Source organism: Syngnathus typhle, linkage group LG6 (assembly GCF_033458585.1).
Source record: "Syngnathus typhle isolate RoL2023-S1 ecotype Sweden linkage group LG6, RoL_Styp_1.0, whole genome shotgun sequence".
Lineage (NCBI taxonomy): Eukaryota > Metazoa > Chordata > Actinopteri > Syngnathiformes > Syngnathidae > Syngnathus > Syngnathus typhle.
This window is the reverse complement of record NC_083743.1, coordinates 1,181,415-1,203,017: the sequence shown is the minus strand read 5'-3', so window position 1 is coordinate 1,203,017 and position 21,603 is coordinate 1,181,415. Positions and strand designations below refer to the sequence as shown.

At 46.7% G+C, this 21,603-nt stretch overlaps 1 protein-coding gene across 1 annotated transcript in view; it reads right to left on the bottom strand.

The window, feature by feature from the left end:
- Nucleotides 1–262: 262 nt before the first annotated feature.
- LOC133156087 (contactin-5-like) overlaps nucleotides 263–21,603 on the bottom strand; it is a 44,879-nt gene continuing 23,538 nt past the window's right edge. Inside the window, exons 8-24 of the mRNA XM_061281850.1 lie at nucleotides 20,337–20,439; nucleotides 17,797–17,978; nucleotides 15,373–15,509; nucleotides 15,155–15,284; nucleotides 13,683–13,827; nucleotides 10,391–10,518; nucleotides 10,086–10,273; nucleotides 9,475–9,595; nucleotides 8,598–8,756; nucleotides 7,898–8,047; nucleotides 7,714–7,784; nucleotides 2,702–2,936; nucleotides 2,519–2,628; nucleotides 2,095–2,281; nucleotides 1,913–2,025; nucleotides 1,662–1,830; nucleotides 263–929 (exon numbers count right to left, since the gene is read on the bottom strand). Of these exons, the coding sequence (XP_061137834.1) occupies nucleotides 841–929; nucleotides 1,662–1,830; nucleotides 1,913–2,025; nucleotides 2,095–2,281; nucleotides 2,519–2,628; nucleotides 2,702–2,936; nucleotides 7,714–7,784; nucleotides 7,898–8,047; nucleotides 8,598–8,756; nucleotides 9,475–9,595; nucleotides 10,086–10,273; nucleotides 10,391–10,518; nucleotides 13,683–13,827; nucleotides 15,155–15,284; nucleotides 15,373–15,509; nucleotides 17,797–17,978; nucleotides 20,337–20,439 (2,417 nt within the window). The 3' untranslated portion in view covers nucleotides 263–840. The remainder of the gene's footprint in view (nucleotides 930–1,661; nucleotides 1,831–1,912; nucleotides 2,026–2,094; nucleotides 2,282–2,518; nucleotides 2,629–2,701; nucleotides 2,937–7,713; nucleotides 7,785–7,897; nucleotides 8,048–8,597; nucleotides 8,757–9,474; nucleotides 9,596–10,085; nucleotides 10,274–10,390; nucleotides 10,519–13,682; nucleotides 13,828–15,154; nucleotides 15,285–15,372; nucleotides 15,510–17,796; nucleotides 17,979–20,336; nucleotides 20,440–21,603) is intronic.

Genomic DNA, 21,603 nt, shown 5'->3' with positions numbered 1-21,603 from the left:
TGAAATGGCAGCGCCGTGTGACAAATGAAATGTTTGCCGTGTCTGAGTGCTGACATTTAAAGTCAGCTGCAACGGGGGGCCAGCGAGAAAAGGTCCCCGTCCATCAGCTCCACTTTGGAAGCCTTTTGTGTTTGGAACGACGACAACATCGCCGAGTGATTCTGTTAGTTTCATTTTGATACGAGCGCAGCACAGAGATTGATTTAAGACATTTTGCGCCGCGCGGCATTCCGACCCGAACAAAATAGATGACAAGAAGTCATGATTTTAAAAATAGACATCACATTTATTGGTCACCAGGAGTCGCTACTTCTGCCTACTGTACTTCCATCAACGTGACCACCGAAGTGCTGCTACCAACAGAAACGAAGCTGACACACGCCACCGTCTTCTTCTCTAAAAAGTAACACCGTGTACAAAAAGCAAGTCTCGAAAAGTAGTCCGAGTTGTCCTTGTATGGTCAATAAACAAAAAAGAAAAATTTGAGTTTTCTGCCGCCCGAGGAAAGAGGCGGTGTGGGGGCGGGCCATGCGCACGTCCCAGATGATCCTGCTCGTGCTTCCGCTGCATTTTTCCGAGAAGTTTGCGTGCTCCGGCAGACCCCGGGAGTCAATGAGATGAGCACTTTGTTTAAAAAAAAAAAAAACTCCCTCCTCGCATTACACACGACAGCACAACACTAGCGCGATGTTGGACACGAAACTAAACGGGTGACGTGATGACTCAACCCGCCCCGTCCGGACCTTTCCTCCTTCGCGGCGTCAAAGGGAATTCCCCCCCCCAAAAAATAAAGGGCGAATCCGTTCCTCTCCGATCAAAAAGCATGAGTGTGAAGCGGCCTCACCAGGACGCTGAAGGCACCAGCAGAACCAAGAGCAACGCGGGCCACGCCAGGTTCGCTTTGCACTCGCCGCTCTTTGCTCGCACACCTGACGGGAAAGAAAGGGGGGAGGGAGGGGGGTAGATTTAGGAGTAGCAGCAAATCATTATGGAATCAATCATACTACTTAAATCACTTAACATTCTGAGAGCGGGCAACTGTTGCCACGTCACATTTACGGCAAAGTATTTTTTTAGCTTTTGTTTATAGCCGTCGCCATTTTGACTTGGATGAGGGCGTATTTTGTGTGTGTATATATATATATATATATATATATTTTTAGACAGCCCAATTTTAAAGCAAGTCAATTATTTGATTGGAGGTGTTGGATGCAAGCTGAACGTCTGCACTACATTTCCAAACATATTTTGTGTTGTGCGTGTGTTGAGACTGTGTCATTGTCCAAGTAATTACGGGTGCAAACAATACAGCCAGTTAAGCGGCCACGAGGATAAAACATCTGCTGGGCGGTCTTGTCTCGCCGACGTGCCGCTAGCAGGTTAATTGGCCGAGCGCGTCCGTGAAGCGTTGTGAGTGTGGGCGAGGTAATTAAAAGAGCATTAGCCAAAGAAAACTTTGTTCAGGCAAGAGCTCGGATTGCTTAATTACAACGGCTAGCATGGAGCTATGCTAGCATGCTACCTGTTCTATCAAAATTGTTAACGATTTTCGTTAAGTAGGAAAGGAATGTAAGCATCTGCCATTATTTACGTCTGTGTACTTTTTCCCACCTGTAAAATTAAAGCTAGCAAACGAACGGCGAGCGAGCGCGGCAGCCTACCGGAAGAGGTGACGAGTCGAATTTGCGAGCTGACCGCCCCGTCGCCGCCCTCGCTGAGGGCTCGCACCTCGATGACGTACGTGCCGCCCTCGGGAAGGGACAGCGTGGTGGACGGGTTGATGGTGCGGGTCACCTGGTTGTGGCCTCGGCCCTCCTGCTTGAGTAACACCTGCGGCGCCGCAGCCACACCAGAGGCCTTTTCACGTGTGCGTGTGTGGATTTTACGTCGACGCGGAAAACGTGTCTGTTACCATGTAGCCGATGACGTCGGATTCGTTTTCCTTGGCCTTTACCGGGTCCCAGCTTAAAGACACGTTGTTGCCCTCTTGAATCCATTGCAGATTGCCTGGAGGCTGCAGGGGCGCTGAAGAGCCACAAAGGAAAAAATAATAATAAAAAAAGGGGCCGGGGTACATGGTATGTTTAAACTTACGGGCTTTCCTGGTCTTGGCCATGACGGAGGCACTGGTGGGTCCTTGCCCGATGTTGTTGAAGCCTTTGACGGTGAGCACGTACTGGCTGTTCCCTTCCAAACCCCCCAGGAGCAGTGAGGTCTCGTTCTTTGCGGTTCTCTGCGTCCAGCCGGAGTCCTCCTTCTCGGACTCTTTCCAGCAGCTCACCTGGTCACGGTTAAAATTTCAAAACTTGAATCTCAACGGGAGAAGGGAATGAGTGAATGATTCCAAACACTTGAGATTCTTTGTAACTCCTGCCAACAACCATCTACAAAAAAAGTCCGTCAGGCAATGAAGTCTTAAAACTGTCAACTTAAGTCGAGTACAAGGGACTCCAGTCACATAACTGTGCGCGGTGTACCTAATGAAATGTCTGCTTGATTCATCTGAGCGTAAGTGCACCTCGTATCCTTTGGGTCTTCCGGGTCCAGGGTTGGGCGGCCTCCACGTGACTCTTATTTGCGAAGCCGAGATTGCGTAAGCTTTCACGTCGGACGGCGCCTCTCTGGGCTCTGCACACGCACACATAGACAGTTTTTTTTTTTCTTTCTTTCCAAAAACAACAAGCCACAAGTTTGAGCTCACCGCCCTCGGCCGAGTAGATGACGACGACCGGGCTGAAGGGCCCGTCGCCCTTGTTGTTGTACACGCCCACTTTCACCTCGAAGGGCGTCAGCGGCGGGAAGGTCTCGTCGCGGTACTTGTACGTGGTGGAGTCGGCCGACGTCACCATCTTCTCCTTCCAGCCGCGGGTGCCGTTGGCGCGGAAGGCCACGATGTAGCCGAAGCCCTCGCCGTTTTGGAACTCCTCAGACACGGGCTGGAACAGAAAGAAAGCGCAAAAAGATTTATTTATTTTTATTTTATTATAATTATTTTTAATTATTTTACTGCGAGGCCACAACAACCATGAAATCATGAAGATCTCGTTTTGACTATTTAAAAACAACAACAACAAAAAACTCATATTGCCACTTTTTTTTTTTTTTTACCAATTTAAAACGGAAAGACACATTGAGCAGTTTCACTTTTGGAAGAACCACTGAAGAAACAAACTTTTGTCATCTGGAGCAATTTCCTCTCCGTTTACTGTAATTCGCCGCCAGTGTTCATAAAGCCGCCGTCTGTCGCAAGGCGAGCGGCTTGGCGGCACATTTGCAGCGAGACATTTGTCTCCCGGCTTCCCTGACAGGAGGACTTTTTTTTTCCTTCTACTTCTTTTGGATGACGGCTGGTGCCCCCCCCCTCCCGGGTTCTCTTCCAGCAACTCTATCCAATCAAACGGCAATTCATTAGGACGGAATTCAATTAATTAATGCGAGCCGAGCGGCTTAAGGGCCTGGCTAAATGCGCTATATGGAAAGGAGCCGCCGCCTTTTTGCGTTTAATGGGATATGTTTTAATGACGGTGCGTGACAGCCAATATTAATATTAATCAAGAGTGACTTGAAGCGCCGCCGATTCACATTTGCATGTGTTTTACACAATTTCAAGTCGATTCCTCTGGAAGGAATACACGAAAAGCGTAACGATGCCAAACGGGGGGATCGAACCTGGAGCCCTTTAGTGACGAGGCGCATCGTCGGTCGCAACACGATGACATGGCAACTTTGAGGCCGAATTTTTCTATCAAGTACTTGCATTCAGGTTTAGACTTGGTTCCAAAATGCACTTTAAGTAGGAAAGGAAAAATATGAATCAAAATCATACAAACAGCTCGGCCACTTCCAAGTGAATCGGCTCCTGGCTCAAATGAGCCGCGTCCTCCCCGATGCTAATGGCGGCGGATGAAAAGGCGATGACCAATCACCGTGACCGCGCTCGTTACCGGGATGATCAGCAGAGCTAAATGAGCTGTCATCAAAGTGGATCATTACGGGCCGGGCCGGTGACGCTTTTAGAAGCGGCGTGAACCGACGGCGTGGGGCAGCCACGTGGACAGAGCATAACGGCTCGGGTCTCGATGGGGTTCAATCACAAGCTCCGAAATTGCTTTTCCGAATCGACGATTTCTGTTTGTGGCGTTTCTAAAATATTGTGTACTTGCCAAAACGCCTTACTTTAATTTCACCTGACACCAAAAAAAAAATCAGCCAGGGCCATTTGCATCAGGTTTGATCAATCTCATTCCCTCTGCTAATTTCATCGACAAGATTTGCATATACTCCTCCCGCAACGGCAATTTAGCGTGTTTGGCAGGCACAATCCGGAATGCGCCCACATTAGCTTGCAAAATCAAGTTTGCGCCTGTCAAAGCTTTTCGTAAATCAGGCCCAGAGTGGATCATGCTCCTGGGTCAGAAAGACTTTAGCCTATTTTGGGTTTTACCATTCCTGGCATAAATCATTTATATGCGGACTGATAAATAAAGTAGGTAGATACTTGTGTAGGCTGTCAAAGGACGAAAAACTATTCAGATACTCCAGTGGGCACACGTGGACAGCGCCTGATAACTCAGCTCCCGACCAAGCGCTAATGGGCTCGGTGACTGTGAGGCCAACCCTAATGGACGCCCCCGCGGAAAAGCAGCCGACTGTTTAGTCATTCATCCCGCTCCGACGCCGTCCGTCCGGCCAGCCGGCCGTCGACGACCCTTCCGCAGATGATTGCAGAAGCCTTGCCCAACGAGCCGCCGCCTCCGGCAAAAAGGGTCGCGTCTCCTTTCATAAGCGCCTCCATCGATCACCTGGCCCCCGCTGCTGATTTATTCCCAAACGTGTTGAGCGGCGACGGGAGGAAATAGCGCACCGGCGGGAAAACCAGTTGAGGTTGCAAGAGAGAGGAGCTTGTCAAATTTATGGATGACAGTGAGGCGGAGTGGAGAGACATCATCACATTCATATTTCTTATCACTCGCTCACATGAGTGAAAACCTCCACCAAGGCCAATGGAAAGCACCGATTGCACCCAACGTACTAAATCGAGTTCTTCCTCCGGTAAAGGGAAGAAAAATATTAGAAACAGCTCTCAGTGTGATGCAGTGCAGTTGTACAGACACAATCTTAAAGGTCCATCCACCACCCGCTGCTGGTCCTCTACGATACCAAAAACATTTTAACACGTGGAGCTTTTGAAATGTCAGAACACGTGCGCCAGAGTTTGTGCTTTTAATCCAGATGCAGCTCACAGTGCTACCAAATCGGATTGCTTTGACTTCATCAAACAATGCTACATTACTTTATCTTTTGGTTTTAGCCTTAGTTGTCTGACTGCAAACCTGCCCCACTGTCCATGGTGTTCCACAGGGTTTGATCTTGGGGCCTGTGCTGTTTTCATTGCATTGCAAGAGAAGTTATGATACACTCTAAAAAAACAACAACAAAGAAAAAAAAAAAGACAACTCCATGTTTTAGTGATGTTTTGGGGTATCTGTAAGAGTGTCATTTCCATTCATTTCAACGGAGAAAGTTGATCCGAGGTACGAGTGAGTTGTGGTCAAGGAATGAATTAAATTCGAGTTTAAAGTGGACCACTGTATTAATATGCTAATTGGACTTAAGCCAACAATATGTTTCATCGGCGCCTCGGTCATTGACACCAACAGGCATCCATTCCATCTGGCTGACGCTCGCCCCTCCACCCATCGCCCCTCCACGGCCTACGTTTCCACTCCTTCTCCCAGTGGCAGTTGGGCTGCCAGGCCCTACTTAATAACAACTTGATTGCACATCTGTTCACCTTTCCCCCTTTTGCGAAAGTGTCCTTCAACCCGTCTTAATTACAAATTCTTGGCCTTGCTCATAGTCAATCGGGACGGGCCCCGTAACCCGCCGACTCCCAACCCATCTGCGGGCTGAGCCTGCGAGAAGTTGCCGTCAATTTCCTCTTCGCTTGCCGTGAGATTGATTAGCTTTAGCGGCAGATTACAAACACATTAATACACATCGACGGGTTCATCCGTAGCCGTTCCGACCCGCTGCTTTCTTCACCTTCTTCTTCTGGCACCCAATTGCATATTCACTACATCTTCATCACGGGTCCCAGGTGGGCCGCGGGGACCGACCGCCTCGTCAGCACATTTGTCAACTGTGACCAAAGTGAGCCTCGATGCTCAAAGCTACAAGATGCGGTGGTGTTAAATACAGAACATGTCATTCGTTTTTTTTCAAACGTCTTTATTACATTTCGTGTATAGCGCCACGGCTCAGCATCCCCTGGGCCCAATGAGATAATCCTCTTTATCTCGGACGGGAGCGTCTTATTACAGTAATCACTTCTACCTCTGCTCTGGCGGAAAACAATCGTGCTTTAGCACGCTGCTCTGGCTCCCAGGATTTCTTAGCAAAAAAGAACTAAAAATATCCCTGTCTTGACCCCGCCCCCCGCAGAAGATTTTTCAGTAAAATAATCTCTTTTGTCATTGACATTCATTGTAAGTAACACACGGATAAAGTCACAGCTTTTGTGTTTGCGAGCGGCCGAGCATATATCGAGTGCGTGTCCATACTAATACTATTGTTTTTATTCCAAGCTAATTTGTTATTGATTTTGCCTCGCAGGGACGCAGCAACTTCGTCCGACTCTATCAGTAAATCAGGCACGCACACCTGATAGTGTTTGTTTAGAATAAAAACGCTGCTTTGCATTCCGCTCAAATCGATCTCGACAGTCTTTGCTTTTAATTGCGCCGTGCTCAATGCTATTTTGTTACCTCCGCATTTATAAAAGGGTTTGCTGGCGTGGTACGGTCGAACTGCTGAAGCAGAATATGGATCGGGTGACAAAATTTGGCATTTGACCGAGGGTGTGTAGACTTTTTAAATCCATACATATCCTTCTTCCCTTTCATTACTTGTGAATAATTCAAGAAGTTTAATATAAAAATTCTGACATGCAGAAGGCGTGTGTGATGGTGTCCCTGATCGGGACGGGGATGGGCGGGGCCTTGGTGCCGCTCTGTGCGCCACTGAGTGTCATTCTATTTTCATTTTAGCTGCATTTTTAGGCGGAACAACCCCAGACACTTGTCAAGGTTCCACCCCACACTAAAAAACTTTCCTCTGAGTTTTAATTAGAGACCACTCTTGACGCTTGCAAGACGGACGCGACATCGCTCATCGACTCTCCGCGACAGCAAACCCGGCGGAGTGTAAACGCTTGTGATTATTTTGCAAAACGTTCAAAATCGTTCAAGCGTTTCCTTCGAGGCTTTGGAGGCAGCGACATCCATCAAGTGCGCTTGATAACCCCCCCCCCAATTCCATTCTACCCTCCCAATGTGTGACAGGTATTCCCAGGTAAGACAAAGTGACAAATGCTAATGAATGGCCCGGCTAGCAGCGGCGGCGGCAGCGGCAGCGGCACCTTGCGCGTACCCATTAAGTCACATTCATGGCTGTGGAATTCACGAGGAGCTCCCAACGCACGGGTGGAATGGGCTGAAACGTGGCCACCTGATTGGCCCGCTCGACTGAATTATATTTCTCAAGACATTTGTCACACTGACTGAAAAACGTGAGTAGCAATAGTTGGACGGAAATAAAATGTTTCTTTGAAGCCGTTTGTCTTAAAAGCCACAGTGGTCACGGTGACATTCCAGCCCCAAATCCGTGCTTTAAAAGAAATAATAATAAAGATAAAATTGTTGCAGCGCTTACCTCCCAGGAGATGACCAGTTCGTGCCTGCGGCCATTCCCGCCACTCACATTCGTCGGCGCCACTGAGGGCACTGAAGAGCATAAAAAAGAAAGTTTTCACATTACACACCTTGAAGGCAAACTTTTAAAAAAAAACAGAAAAAAAAGATTTTCTATTTTCTACGCAGCAGCGGTTGAAGGGTACCAGCTTCTTTAGTTCGGACTCCTCGGGAAGGAGCGCTGGGATCTCCCGTGCCGATGGCGTTGCTGGCGACGACTCGGAACTCGTACTCCACCCAGGGGTTGAGTTCTACGGCCACGGCCGACTCCAGGTCCCCGGTGACGGGTTCCGGGTCTGCGACGAGCAAAAATAGAACGAACTGAACGATCCGCTTGAGTACAAGAACAAAAATGTGTACTTCCCATCACTGTTTAGTGTAACCAAAACAAGACCAAAGAAAAGCATGAAATATTTAGCTTTAGTTTCACAACCCGCTTTCTGACATTTGTTTCCAAAGCACAATTCAGTCCATCGTCGGCGAAGTTCCACACGGAGCTCAGCTTTTGTAAAGCTCTTCTTGTTATCTCACCCATGTGTTGCGCGACGGACGACGGCATTACGATGAAGCTAATTCTCATCAATTATTAACAGCCGACTACGCTTTAATGCTAATTGATGCCTTTGGTGCCTAAATACAAAAAAATCAGCACGTATGCTAAACAAGCACCGATACGCTTTATCTCCTAATTGAGGCCAAAGAGGTTACTCGCAGATACAAAGCATGGCACATTATACAAGCTCCAATTATTTTTTCAACTTGTTAAAATGTCTTCTCATGAGTTGGTTCGGGAGTCAAAAGGTTTCACGTTCACTCGTCTCGCATGGCAGGTTCCGTATGAATTACCCGTTTTGACCGTTTGCCATCCTAATGAAAACGGGCTGCGGGCCTGCAGGTGGTAGGTATTGATCGGACTGTGGTTGTCCAGGCCGCGGGTCCACGACAGGGTGGCACTGGTCTCGCTGATCTCCTCCACGATGACCACACCGGGAGGGCCGGGAGGACCTGCGAGGTTGCGAGTGAGAGAAGAAGAAATGAGATGAGTGGTTGCGTCATTTTAAGGTTGTGGAAGAGACGCCATCTGGACAACTGGACTGGAACCCAGAACCTCAGAGCTGCGAGGCAAATGTGCCAACCACTTGCACAAAGGCAAGTCACAGAAAATTTTGCAGAACGCATCGCCGTCACAAACGACATTCTGTTCCGGTCGGTAACAGTTTGCAGCTGCTCCACGAAGGCAATTAGACAAACGAATTAGCATGAAAAGCAGAAATCTGAAAAACAAAGCCGACTAAACTGCAAACACAATCGGCGCTGATCTGAGAGAGAAATGCTCCAACGTAGGTTTTTTTTTTTTAGGTGTCAGGAGTCGCCGTGTTCCAATAAAAGCCAACATATGTTTACCTCCGTCTTGTTTAGTGGCGGCAAACGTGAGGACTCGAGGGAAAGGTGAGGTGGAGCGAACAGCTGGCGTTCTCTCCGACGAAAAGGCAAATGTGCTGTGTCGCCAGCAAGGTGTCCCGTTAGAAGGTGACCGTAAAAGTGGCTCACTGACAAATGAGAAGACGCTCGGAATGTGCCAGGCTGCCGTTTCAAAACCGATCTGGAGCAACGCCACCGTCATCCCGCGGTCACATGTCCATATGTAATCATTTGAATAATAATTTCAACTTTATTCTTCCCGTAGCGCCAACAGAGATTTTGCGACTTGAAAGTGGCTCACCTCGAACAAGAAGTTGGGCTTCGGCGCCGATGGTGTCGGCGCTGGTCTGGGCCCTGCAGCCGTACTTGCCAGCGTGCTTCAGCAAAATGCTCCTAATCATCAAATCCACCGTGGACGACTGCTGCAAAGACATACAAGTCAGACATGAGAAGGATTCGGAATGCGCTTGAAAGGAAAGCGTGCCATGCCTTTACATGTTAGAGCTCAAGCAGCTGGGGAAAAAAAGGCTTCCTGTTAAATTCAGCCGCTAGTACCTGTCCCCACCCCCCCTTCTTCCTTTTTGCTGTGGGAAATAAGAAGTGCCGAAGGCTACAAAGCCACGTGAGCTCCTTTCGCGGCTGCCGATTAAAAGTGCAGAGCGTGCGTCTCCGCCGCCCGCCAACAGGGACGGAGCGAGCTGCTGCTGCTCAATGTCGTTTGATGGTGAGACAATGACTTGTCGGGACAGATGTGACTTTAAAACAAGGCTTCTGCATTTCCTTCATGCCACCAGAGACGGGAGTGAGTTACATCGCGTATTGCGCAAGTTGGAAGAAAGTCTCCGGTAACGTTCAAACTTCCCCCCCGGCAATATACATTTCCACTATCTTGAACGCGACGTTTCTGCTTACTTTGGCTCGAACAGTCTGGATGTACTCAAAATGGCCGCCGCCCTGCTGGAAGCTGATTGGCTTGTGGTTGAACAGCCACTGGAAGGAGACGTCCAGCGAGGTGTCGTGAGTGGCCTTGCAGCTCAGCACCACGCTCTCGCCCACCGTCACCTCCGCCCGGTTGGGGCTCAGCTCCACGCGCATGGCCTCTGCAAGCACAAAGCTGCTGCACTGTCACCTCAGACGGAGCGGCTGTGATGTCGTCAGTCGTCAGGTCGAGTCGAAACTCGACGGAGCGTGCCGCCACCCGCCGGGGCATCGCTTACCTTTCACCCAGAGCGTGGCTGTCATCTCGGCCCAGCCCAGCTGATTCTCCGCCCGGCACACGTAGTCGCCTTCATCGGCGCGGCTGGCGTTGACGATCCTCAGGGTGTTGTTCCTCAACAGCATCAGCCTGCCGCACAGCAACAACACCCGTCGCTCATCGCTATGGTGACACTCGGGGAGGTGCACTGGATGTAAATCCGATTGCGACATTAAAACAAAGGACGTTTTGGGCCGTGTACTTTTGGACGCCATGTTTGCTTTATTGATGGTGACGCAACATTGACATGAAAGCCTTTCGGTGCAGATCAATGAGCAATTTGAATATGTTAATGAGGCTGACCCGCAGGTAACGCTGTGAGTTGGCTCGCCTCCCCGGAGAATCTAAAGCGCAGATGTTTCTCGAGATAGAGCCGACGCTCAGAACGTTTTAGTCATGGAGGTTGGCGGGTGAAAAAAAAAAAAATCCGTTAACGACACTTTGACTTCAACCGCTTTTTGCCTTTGAGGTCGAGAACAAAAGCGGCGCATCCGTCGCCTGACTATCAATTCCGGCCGGGGGGGGTGGGGAGTGATTCTTTTTCAAAAACATGGCAGTTCTTTTTCAAATCAACGTACGGCGGAGCGTTACACTCATGCATCCGCCTAACAAAAGCTGTCAAAAGCGAGTCCCGCATTTCACCGCCGCGTCCTCTGGGGAGACGCCGAAGTGTAATCGACGGGAAAAACAAACAGGTGAGCATGCCGAGACTCCTAAGTAGCCGCTGAAGGACGCGCCGAATGTTTCCTGAAGAACGGGCGCAGAAAGAACAAGTGGGGGACTACGGTCGTGTGATTTAGAATTTGGTGGCGTAAATTCTTTTTTAAATTGGATCATTTTGGGATTTTATTTTGCTATTTGTGAGCGCTGTGCGATGGATGTGAACGCAATTTAACTAGTTTCACAATAAGAAGCTAATGCTAAGGCATCGCAAATAACAAATATAAAAATTAAGGATAGATACTCAAAGTAGCCAATTTATGAAAATATTTTATGACAGCACAGACTTTTTTAACTGGGCTAAACAGTAACTTGGGACTTGAAGGCTCGAGATTTAGACTTTATGACTTGTATGTGTGAATTACATCCACGCCAGCGCAGGAAAAATTAATTTTTCTCGTCATCTATTTCAGGCTCGTGAGTCATTGATGCCATTCAAATTAATTACGATTGTTTGGTATTTAAATGTCAACCCCCCCCCCCCCTTCATAATGCGCAAAGCTCATTGAAATTGGCAAAGAGGACGCCGGGAAGGCGTGACCGAATCATGACAAGCGCAATTCACGAGGCAATCTGCAGCCAGGGAGACATTTTTCAAACCAGGGCATTAGCAAATTCACGCCCCCCCCCACAAGGACGTCAACATACAGAGGACAAGACGGCGACCGGCGCCTACTCAGGACATGCAAATTGAGCTGAGCGTAGGATATTTAAAGCAAACAATCACAATTTAGAGGTGACCTATTTGGAAAAAAAAAAATAAAAAATCTTTCCGAAACACTCCTTAAAGACTTCTTAGTGAATTTGACTGAAAGGTTGTTTTGTTTATATTGTTTTCTCCCGTGATTGACTGCCGACCTGTCCCAGGTGTACAAAATGGAGGCATAGCATTCAGCAAGAATGATGAAGATTTAAAAGCTGCATTGACCCGTTTCTTACCGGGGAGAAAAAAAAACAACCATACCCATCATTGTCTACAAAAAAAAAAAAAAGGATTAATACTTTGTGTTTAGGCAACAAAAAGCTTGAACATTAGCGGAAATCCATGTTAATTACGCACCTTCATTAAGTCGGGACAGCTGTCAATGACAGATAAACGCGGGCGGGCCTTTTCGATTCACCCTGAAAAAGAACGATGGCCTCGCCGCCCGTAAACCTCGCCGCTCTACAAAGGCCAATGTCACAAAATCGTTGCCGCAGTCGGGTCGGGTCAACACCTGAACGGCCGCTTTTGTTTCCAGATAGGAATCACCTTTATCACACGCTGGATCAGGACTGACCTTTTTAAAGCGCTGCCTATTGATTTCGTCGCAGCAGAGTGACGGGGTCGCAAAGGAGCCGTTCTGGGTCGGCAACAACTGGCAAACTTTTGAGTTTACTTCATTTTTGAACGTATTTGTATTATGTAGGCCAAAAACTTAAAGAGGACGTCAACCCCCCTTCATTTTCTTTACAATAAAATGTTCCATGTACCACACGAGTACAACCAATCACGGCTCAGCTTCAGAAAACCGGTGACCTGTGATTGGTTGTTTGTGATGCGTGCCTCGAGCTGAAAGAAGTTGGCAAAGTCTGCTTCAGAGGTACAATTCAGAAGAGTTTTCTTCTCCCAGAACACTTGACTTTATCTCGGGTCAGATAAGAGCCCGATCGCAGGTACAACTTTTCCCGCGGCTGCCACAGAAAAATAGATTTGCAGCTTTGACAAATGCCTCCGAGGCTTTATCGGGTTCAGGCGAGCCTGAGTCATTAATCATCATTTTATAGGCTCGCAGACTCCGCAAAGCCAAAAAGGCAATCTTCTGCAGCGGCGGCGAGTTCAAACAACAGCTCGATTCCCTCTTCGGACTATTTTAGAGACGACATGTTTCTGTTCAAATGACCGCATCAAACGAACTTTTGACACGTGAGCAGCGACACTCCGAAGGATTCTGATCATCAAGCCGGGGCGGAAAAAGTCCCGATGCTGACGGGTACACAATTTTCACAACGTAGCTCACTTTGATTGACGGAGCCCGACGGATGCTCCCGGTGAAAGGACCACGCCTCAACGTGCACGAGACCTCCGAATGCAATAGTGGGCTCCGCGGGGGAGGGGGGGAGTCTCTGAAGTAGCAACAGCAGTGTTTTGTTTCACACTGACACTTCATTTCAGTCACACTAATAAAACCGGCACGCTTCCTAAGGCCCTTGCCGTGGGGGGAACGCTTTAAAAAATAACGAAGTGAAAATATGGAGAGAGGCAAACTTTTCTCGACTTTATGAATATTTTAACCCAGGGAAATTAAAATCAACTTTGATGCTTTTAAACATGCAAGTTTGGAACTTTCAGATGTGGCTACTAAAACAGTCAGTAAACAATTATCGGTCGGTGGAGCCACGCATGTGCAGTGTACGTCAAATTGTTACAAATCAATATTTCCCTTTTGAAATGAATTGAAATTACAGCCCAATAAAACCATTCCAAAACTACATTTTATAACAGTGGAGTCGGTTTTTTTAAAAGAGGGGCCTCATTAGTAATTCCCGCCTACCTTTTGGTGGGCTGTATCCTCCGATCGGCTCGCCTCCACGTGATCCGCGGCTTGGGCGAGGCCCGAGGTTTGCACTCGATGGACGCGTCCTTGCCCAGCGTGGCGACGACTCGCACCGGATTGGGCACAAAGACGGGCGCCGACGCTGTGAGGCAGCAAGCAGTGACGTGGTTTTGTCAAACAGTCGTTTCAGCAAAGTCATTTTACTTACATCATATTTACTTTTATTTCTTTTTTTTTTTACTAAAACTAATAAAAAAGTTAAAATCAAATGAATTAAAAAAAAAAGGCAACATGAAATAAAAACAAAATAATATCAGAAATTATGAAAAATCCCAAAAAAAAAAAAGCTATTCCAACCCTGTTATGTACACAAGACTGGAAATGAAGGCGTAATTGTGAAATGGGGCAGCATCTTCATCATCATCCTCATCATGTGTATTACAACACATCAAGGCCACGTCCAGGCTGCGAGGCTTTGTCAGCCAGCATTATTCAAATGCTGAGTGACACTTCCCAAGTGACATTACACACAATGACAATCCAATCGCGGCCGTAGCTGCGGGCTGTCCCGGCCGACCGGTTCCATGCCACCCTCCCGTCTTCCGGGCCGTAGCGGCGGACGCCCGCTTGCCAGCCCTGACGTCTGTGCGCTTTCATCAGAGTCGGAGCGCGACCCACTGCCGGTGGCGTCGCCCACCACTTGTCAGCAATGGGCTGACGCGGCCCACGGCGCCGAGCAACAGCCGGCCTCCAGTGATCGTTCATCCGCCGACTGTTTTTTAGCCGCTCGAGTTTTTGCGTGGGGGCGTCACCGGATTAGAAATTCCATCCATCCTCGTCAGGTCTTGTTAAAGTTTCATTAACATCTTCTGGATAGTGTGACACAGTTGCCAGCGTCTGTACCCTGTTTAGGGAGTCGAGGAAAAAAAAAAGCGAGAACAAAAAGGTGCTTTTGATTGTCCCAAATGCCAGCGATTCCCCTTCAAAAAGGGCATGCCACACTGACAGTAAATCAAAGCCTCCCTCGGGGGAGCACGAAAAGGGGAATGGGTGTCACCAGCTGCGTTCCACTATACAAGATGACAAGGAGAAAATGGCGCAGCAACACACAGCGAGCGCAGAGGGCGGCCAGCCTAACCGTGTCTCGCTGGATCCAAATCGTCTTCCATCTCCGGCTACGAGTCGCCGAAGTCCAATGACTCATTCGACTTGTGTATTTAAAAGTCAACTCAAAAACTTTCTTGACAATAATCCTCACCGTATTCGGATTAATATGTTTGTGGCGGCCATTTTGCAACTTGGACTTCCACTGAAAATGACATCACGGTTACTCGGGGCTCACAACCAATCACGGCTTAGCTGGCAAATGTCACATGACTAAACTCCACTGAAGGACCTTCTCAGCCTGATGTCATGATCAAAAAACTTAAAAGGTGTTATAGAGCAAAAAAAAAAAAAAAAGCGTGTACCTAAAATCTTGAGTTCGGCATTGGAGTAAATGGCGCCGTACTTATTTTCCGCCACACACTGGTACATTCCCGAGTCCACGGGCTGCAGCTTGTGAATAGAGAGCTCGCCGTTCACGATCTCCACTCGACCCTTGAACGCAAAGAGAATGGCCGCTTGATGATGATTCATGGCGACACGGTTCTTTTGGCAAAAATAAGAAGCGGAGAGGTGCTTGTACCTGCGACGTCAAGGGCAAACCGTTGCGCAACCAACGATAGGTAGGCCGGGGCCTCCCCGTGGCCTTGCACTCCCAATGGAGCTTCTCGCCACTATCCAGCTGAGAGTCATTAATCATCCGCACCCACTGCGGCAGTGCTGGAAGAGAAAGAAGGAAGAAAAAGGAAAAAAAAATCAAATCATCACTGAAACATCCCTAATGTGACATTTTGCTAGCTTTGAGCTTAGTTAGCCTCAATCAGATCCGATATTGAAACTCAAAAGGCAGATTGTTGTATCCACTAGGAGTGCATGTTGATGTTTTTGCAGTAACGTTTGGATCTTGTAGGATTTTTCCAACGCTTACAGCGTCACTTGCAAGAAATGTGCGCTTTTGGCGCCCTCCTTTTCATCTGGAAGTCTCTGTCTATCTACTCAATCCATTTTTCAATACGTGAACGTATATTCATGAGATTATAAAATTTACAAGGACCTTTCGTTGGAGTCGGATCGTTCGCCTTGCGTGGGAGCGAGAATATTAATCAGCCACCGAGAACCGAGTAACCAGCGCCGGCCCGCCCGTTCCTTCTTTTAGTTTAATCTTTTAAGGTCTTTTTTTTTTCTATTAAACTTTTTTCTCAGTTATGTTAATAATGCACAAACGACGAGGGCTGATCTTTTGAAATGAAAGAAATGCAAATTAATTCAAAGAAAATGAAAGATGCAAGTGGCTTTTTCTTTCAAGCGAAATCCTTGAAGTGCTCAAACTTTAAACTCCGCCCACACGAGATGTCGTCGCTAAAATATTGCATTACACATCCAGCTAGGAGTTTTTAAGCCAATTCCCGAGTACGAGTTTGTCAAAGGACGAGCCCTGGCTCTGTCCCAAAATGGCCGACTGCCTGTTCAATTTCAGGCCGGAGAACTTTTTCATGTATCATATTCGTGTTTTTAAGTCAATTCCCGAGTATCAAAGAACGAGCCCTGGTACTGTCCCAAGATGACCGACTTCCAGTTCAATTTTAGGCAGAGAACTTTTTCATGTTTCAGGTGAAACTACAAAAGAACGATAAAAGGCCTCTCTTCATTTTGGTGGATTGGTTTTGAAAGATTAGTCAAAATGCTCCAAAATATCGACATGGCAAAACTTGGTAAGCTTGTGGTTTTATGAAGTGGTAATGAATTTATTGAGAATAATAAGAACGATAAAAAAAATTCCAAAGGGGCTTTTGCTTATTGGGTGTCCAATAAAGTTTCTCCAAATAAGATGTTTTTTATGCGCCCGATGTGATTAATACGTTAGATTTACAGCTTTTCATGTCCACTAATGCAATTCGGGGTTTCCCGAATGCACCGCTGTTCCCATTGTTGTCTATTTCGTGCAATTTCAGTTTGGCCCAATGTTGTTGTCTGATTGCTCCTTTATGGCCAGGAATGTCCAATTCACAATAAAAGCCCAACATAGTATCAGATGACCTCAAGGAAATTACTTTTAGCCACAACAAGCTGGGGCTTCTTTTCTCCTTGTGCTGTCAACTGAATCAAGGCGGCGGCGACGGCGGCGGCACAGGACCTTGGAAGTGTGTCCCGCCCCAAAGCGGCGGTACTTCATTACGTCGGCCTTGTGCGTGTGGCACGGCTTGAATTGGGTGGCCGCTTCCTTTATGATCACTTGCAAAATAAGTCAGCGTGCCTACGCGAGCATTTTCCCTAAGAATTGTCGCAAAGTTTAAATACAAACGTTTTTTACATAGCGGTTGGTCACTGACACATTTGGAGGGGGAAATAAAAACATTTCAGCATACCAAATTTCCCTTCTTTTTTTAACCTTGTCTACAAATAACCTGATCTATACCTCTATTTTTGAAAAATCAGATGCGCCCCTTGAGCACAAAAGTTTGCACACGCACGTCCTGAAAGAAAAGTGCCGGCTAATTGGCTACGGTAGTCAGCAACATAATTACACTTTTCTTGACACTGTTTCTTTTCTCGGCTTGGAGCTAAAATTAAATCCTGCCACCAGTCAAGAAAATGTTGGTAACTGCCCAGCTTTTCCTTCAAAGAATGTTATTAAGGTGTGCTCGGCCCAATTGGCACGGTGACGATAATGGCCGCATTTAATTAAAACGGGCAGCGGTTTGATGTTTGCTAGGTGATTATTACTGACAGAACTCCTCCCATCCTGAGATACAAATCATAACATGACTGACAGAAATGAGGAGCGCTACAGTGCAAAAACTGAGCACATAAAAAAAAAAAAGTATAGGAGGAGTATATTATATAAAATATTTAATTGAAGCCAAAATTTGACTTGGCAATATCTCCTAAAACAAATAAAAACAGCAAGCCTGAAAAAAAGCTGAGACCAGCCGACTCCTCTCTAGTTTTGGACTCCACATGAAGTAGATTTTCTTTCCAAAGACTGAGAAGCATGCTTGAGACTTACTATAGACCTGCAGATGTCCCTTGAAAGCCGTCCCTCCCCTCGGGTTCTCAGCTTTGCACTCGTACGTCCCCGAGTCCTCCAGCTGGATGTTGGGGATCTCCAAGACGGCCTGAGACTTGCGGAGTCGGGCCTTTTTCGGAATATTGCCGTTGATCTTTCGCCACGTGATTGTGGGCACCGGACTGTGACGAGAAAAAAAAAAGGTAAGGAGTAGAGTTTCGAATATTGTGGAAGAGGAACGCATCTGTGCTTTCTTTCTTGACTTTATTTCCTCCCAGCGCAGATGACATCTCAATTAGCATTCGGGGCAATTTCTGGGCCGACCTTCAAAACGGCTCGGTGATTAAGAGTCGGCATTGACTCCACGCCGGGCTGCTCACGAAGAATCACTTGATTAAGATGCACGTAGGTATTGTCTACCCGCTACTTTTTTTTTTCTTTCTCCAGAAACATCCGTCTCTCAGACACATTAAGCGTCTGCCTCGAGAGCACGGCTTGCTGTTATAATAAGCCACGCTACTCCCGCTCAACGTGAAGGCCCTCGCCATTCTACAACCCCCCCCCCCCCCCCCCCCCCCCCCTTTCCCGAGGCTGAACAAGCATCTGCCAGGATTTGTCGAGTTTGATTCCCCTCGGGCTCAGTTAAACTAAAAAGCGAGTGGGCTGCTATACGGCAATTTAGGCAAAATTCTCCAAAACGTTTCAGGGCGCAAGTGAAAGGAAGCGGGGAGATGAAAGTCTTTGAACCGACGCCACTTTTTTCTTGGAATGAAAAAGACGGCGTTTCAACTTTGATCCATCCGTCCATGCATTCCGTTTCGTGTTGGGAAGTTGGCGGGAGTCTTTCCAGATTGACTGCGCACCGTGGATTGATTGGTCAACGGTCAATCACAGCACACAGATGGACTGAGAATTTTTTGACACCTCCGCAAAAAATTAGTCATGACTTGAAAGTGATGAAATTGGAATTTGGAGCAAAATGTGCAAGGAGCTCAAAACGAGGATCGCATTTCTTATATTGCGAAATTTTGTTCTTGAACAGAACGTGACGTCATCGCGCCAATCATGGTCACCATGAGCGCAGAGAAAACCGAAGGCCCTCCTTCGCCAAATTCCCGATTCCATTCTAAGCACCATCATCCGTCTCAACTAACTGGAAATGGCTCTCTGATGGAAAGTTATCAAAGGGAATTGAGTTTAGCGAGCAGAGAACCAGGCACAGCTGCTGTTTGGCTTTTTTTGTCGGTAAAATTTTCAGTCCGCATCGTTGAGATGTTTGGGAAGGAATTTGGCGTAATGAGCGACGCTGATTGGAATCTAGGTAAACGGCGATGAGGTTTTCAGTGATTTGTTTTAGATTAGAGACACTGGATGACAGACAGCCATGAATAATTCATGCTGACTAATTATAAACATAATGGAGTGTGTGATGCAAGCAAATTTTTGCACAGAAGCAAATCGCTTTTCTCTCGAGAAGATTGAAAATATGTCACGACATGTTTTTTTTTTTTTGTTTGTTTGTTTAAATGTTGTAAAATTAACAGAAAAACTTACTTACAGTCATCAGATCAGATATTTGCCAAGTCTTAAACTTCGGTCAGATCCCCAAAAAATAACAAAAAACTAGCACTTGATTTTATTTGATTTCATAGATTTTTTTTTGTTTGTTTGTTTGTTTGTTTAAATGTTGTAAAATTAACAGAAAAACTTACAGTCATCAGATCAGATATTTGTCTTAAACTTCGGTCAGATCCCCAAAAAATAACAAAAAACTAGCACTTGATTTTATTTGATTTCATAGATTTTTTTCCCCGTTTAATATTTCAATGTTTTACTGCATTGTAAATGACTATTATATTACATTCTTTCATCTAATGTTCAAACATCATTGCAATATTACACTTTGACTTATTGATAATACTCGTAATGACATTTTGATCAAGTCGCATCTTTTTATTCAATTTCTTCTTGTCATCATTTGACTGAGAGCCTGATAAGCTTTCACCGAGATTGAACAAGTTAGCATCATAAAACCTCTCAATGTTGGTGTTATGAAACCCAACAACCCCCGGCCCCCGCAAACGCGTCCAGAACTGTTTCAGCGTTTCCGACAGCTCCCGCGATGCTAACTTTAGTAAGTGTGCTAAGTGCACTCTCTATGGACTCTCCCCTCCTGGCAGACGACTATTACAATGTCATTTATTTTCCGTGCCGATATAACCTTGTCCCGCTCCGTTCATTCATTCAACCCAGAGCTTGTATACACACGCACACACACACACACACACACACACACACATATACATTAAGCCTTATCCCTAAGGGTGGATACATCTAACACACACACCCACTCTCTTAACATCCCGCCTGAAGAAGTCATGTAATGGAAAAAAGACGTTTTAAGAGGACAGGAAAAAGACAGGGAGCATTAACCGAGCTGTGATGAGCTGTGCGGCTCTTTGTTAAAAATCAGATTTTATTATCAGCCGCCACGGCAAATACCCAGCGTTTATTTGCGCAATATGTCCTTGTTTACTTACTTGCCGAGCGCGAAGCACTCCAGTCTGACGGTGACGCCTCTGGCAGCCAACACCGAGGTGGGGAAGTGCACCTCAATTTTGGGCTCGTATTCGCCCATGATACCTGGAAAAGGTTAAGGAAGAAAAAGCGCGGGGATTAAGATCATGGCTGAATTCCGAATCCCGAAAGATTTTATAGTGCTGCTTGTGCACTTCATAACGTTTGTAAATATTAAGCATCTGGGTCACTCCAAATTTTTCATCAATCTGGTTTGTGGATGTTATTTTCTCACAGGTAAGCGCTTAAAATGTCCGTTTGGGTTGTCGTTGAGTCAGAAGTCGACAGCTAGCATGCTAGCTAACGTCAGCTGTATGGCATAATGGACGGCGTCAGGGACGAAGCTCAGTTTCATTTGGGGATTTTAGCTGAAAATATCTGTACAATAAATGTATCGAGTCAAAAGATGGCTGTCTTTTCTTTCAACCATCCATTTCTACTGATCACACTTTATTAAACGTGGCCTGGTTCTAACATCCAAGAGGATAATTGCACTTTCCACTTTATCTCCACAACGTCCTTTTTGCTCTTGGTGCTTTGTTTTGAGAAGGGTAATCGACCTTGGCACGTGCGTTGGATATTTTCGCAGAGGTGTAGCGCATTAACGCCGGCCTGAGTTAGTCGTGTTAAACGGTAGCCGAGGAAGGCGCCATTAAGATGATGTACTAACACAAGGCCGGGATAACCAATCTGCTCGACAATCCGCATTGCCGGCCGATAAGGTGCTATCAGTCCCCTAAGTGGCGACATGACGAATGGCACGCCTCCTCCACTCGCACTCGAGGAAGGACCGGGCGTCCTTTTGTTTATTTGCCAAGCGCTTAAGACGGCCATTAATATCCATTGGCGATCATGTCACCCCGTACGGCTTCCAGCTCATTTGGATAAACTCTACCAGTATTTACTCATACCGATACCTAGTACCGATACCTCTCATTTCGTTTAACACAATGACAAAAAAAATGTGAACTAAGTCTTCTTTCGAACACAAACGATAATTCACTGATGTGTAAAACTGCCAAAGTACGCCGCCACCTATTGCCTAGGAGGACTTACTAGACGTCAGGTTTTGTTAACCTAATATATTGGTGTCTGTGTTATGCAAAATAAGACTGGTATTGGATTGATACTGATACCTGGTATCGGTACTAGCCCATCCCTACGGTGCGGCAACTCCCCCCCCCCCCACACACACACACAATTTTCTGTATAAGTACTCATTTCATTCTA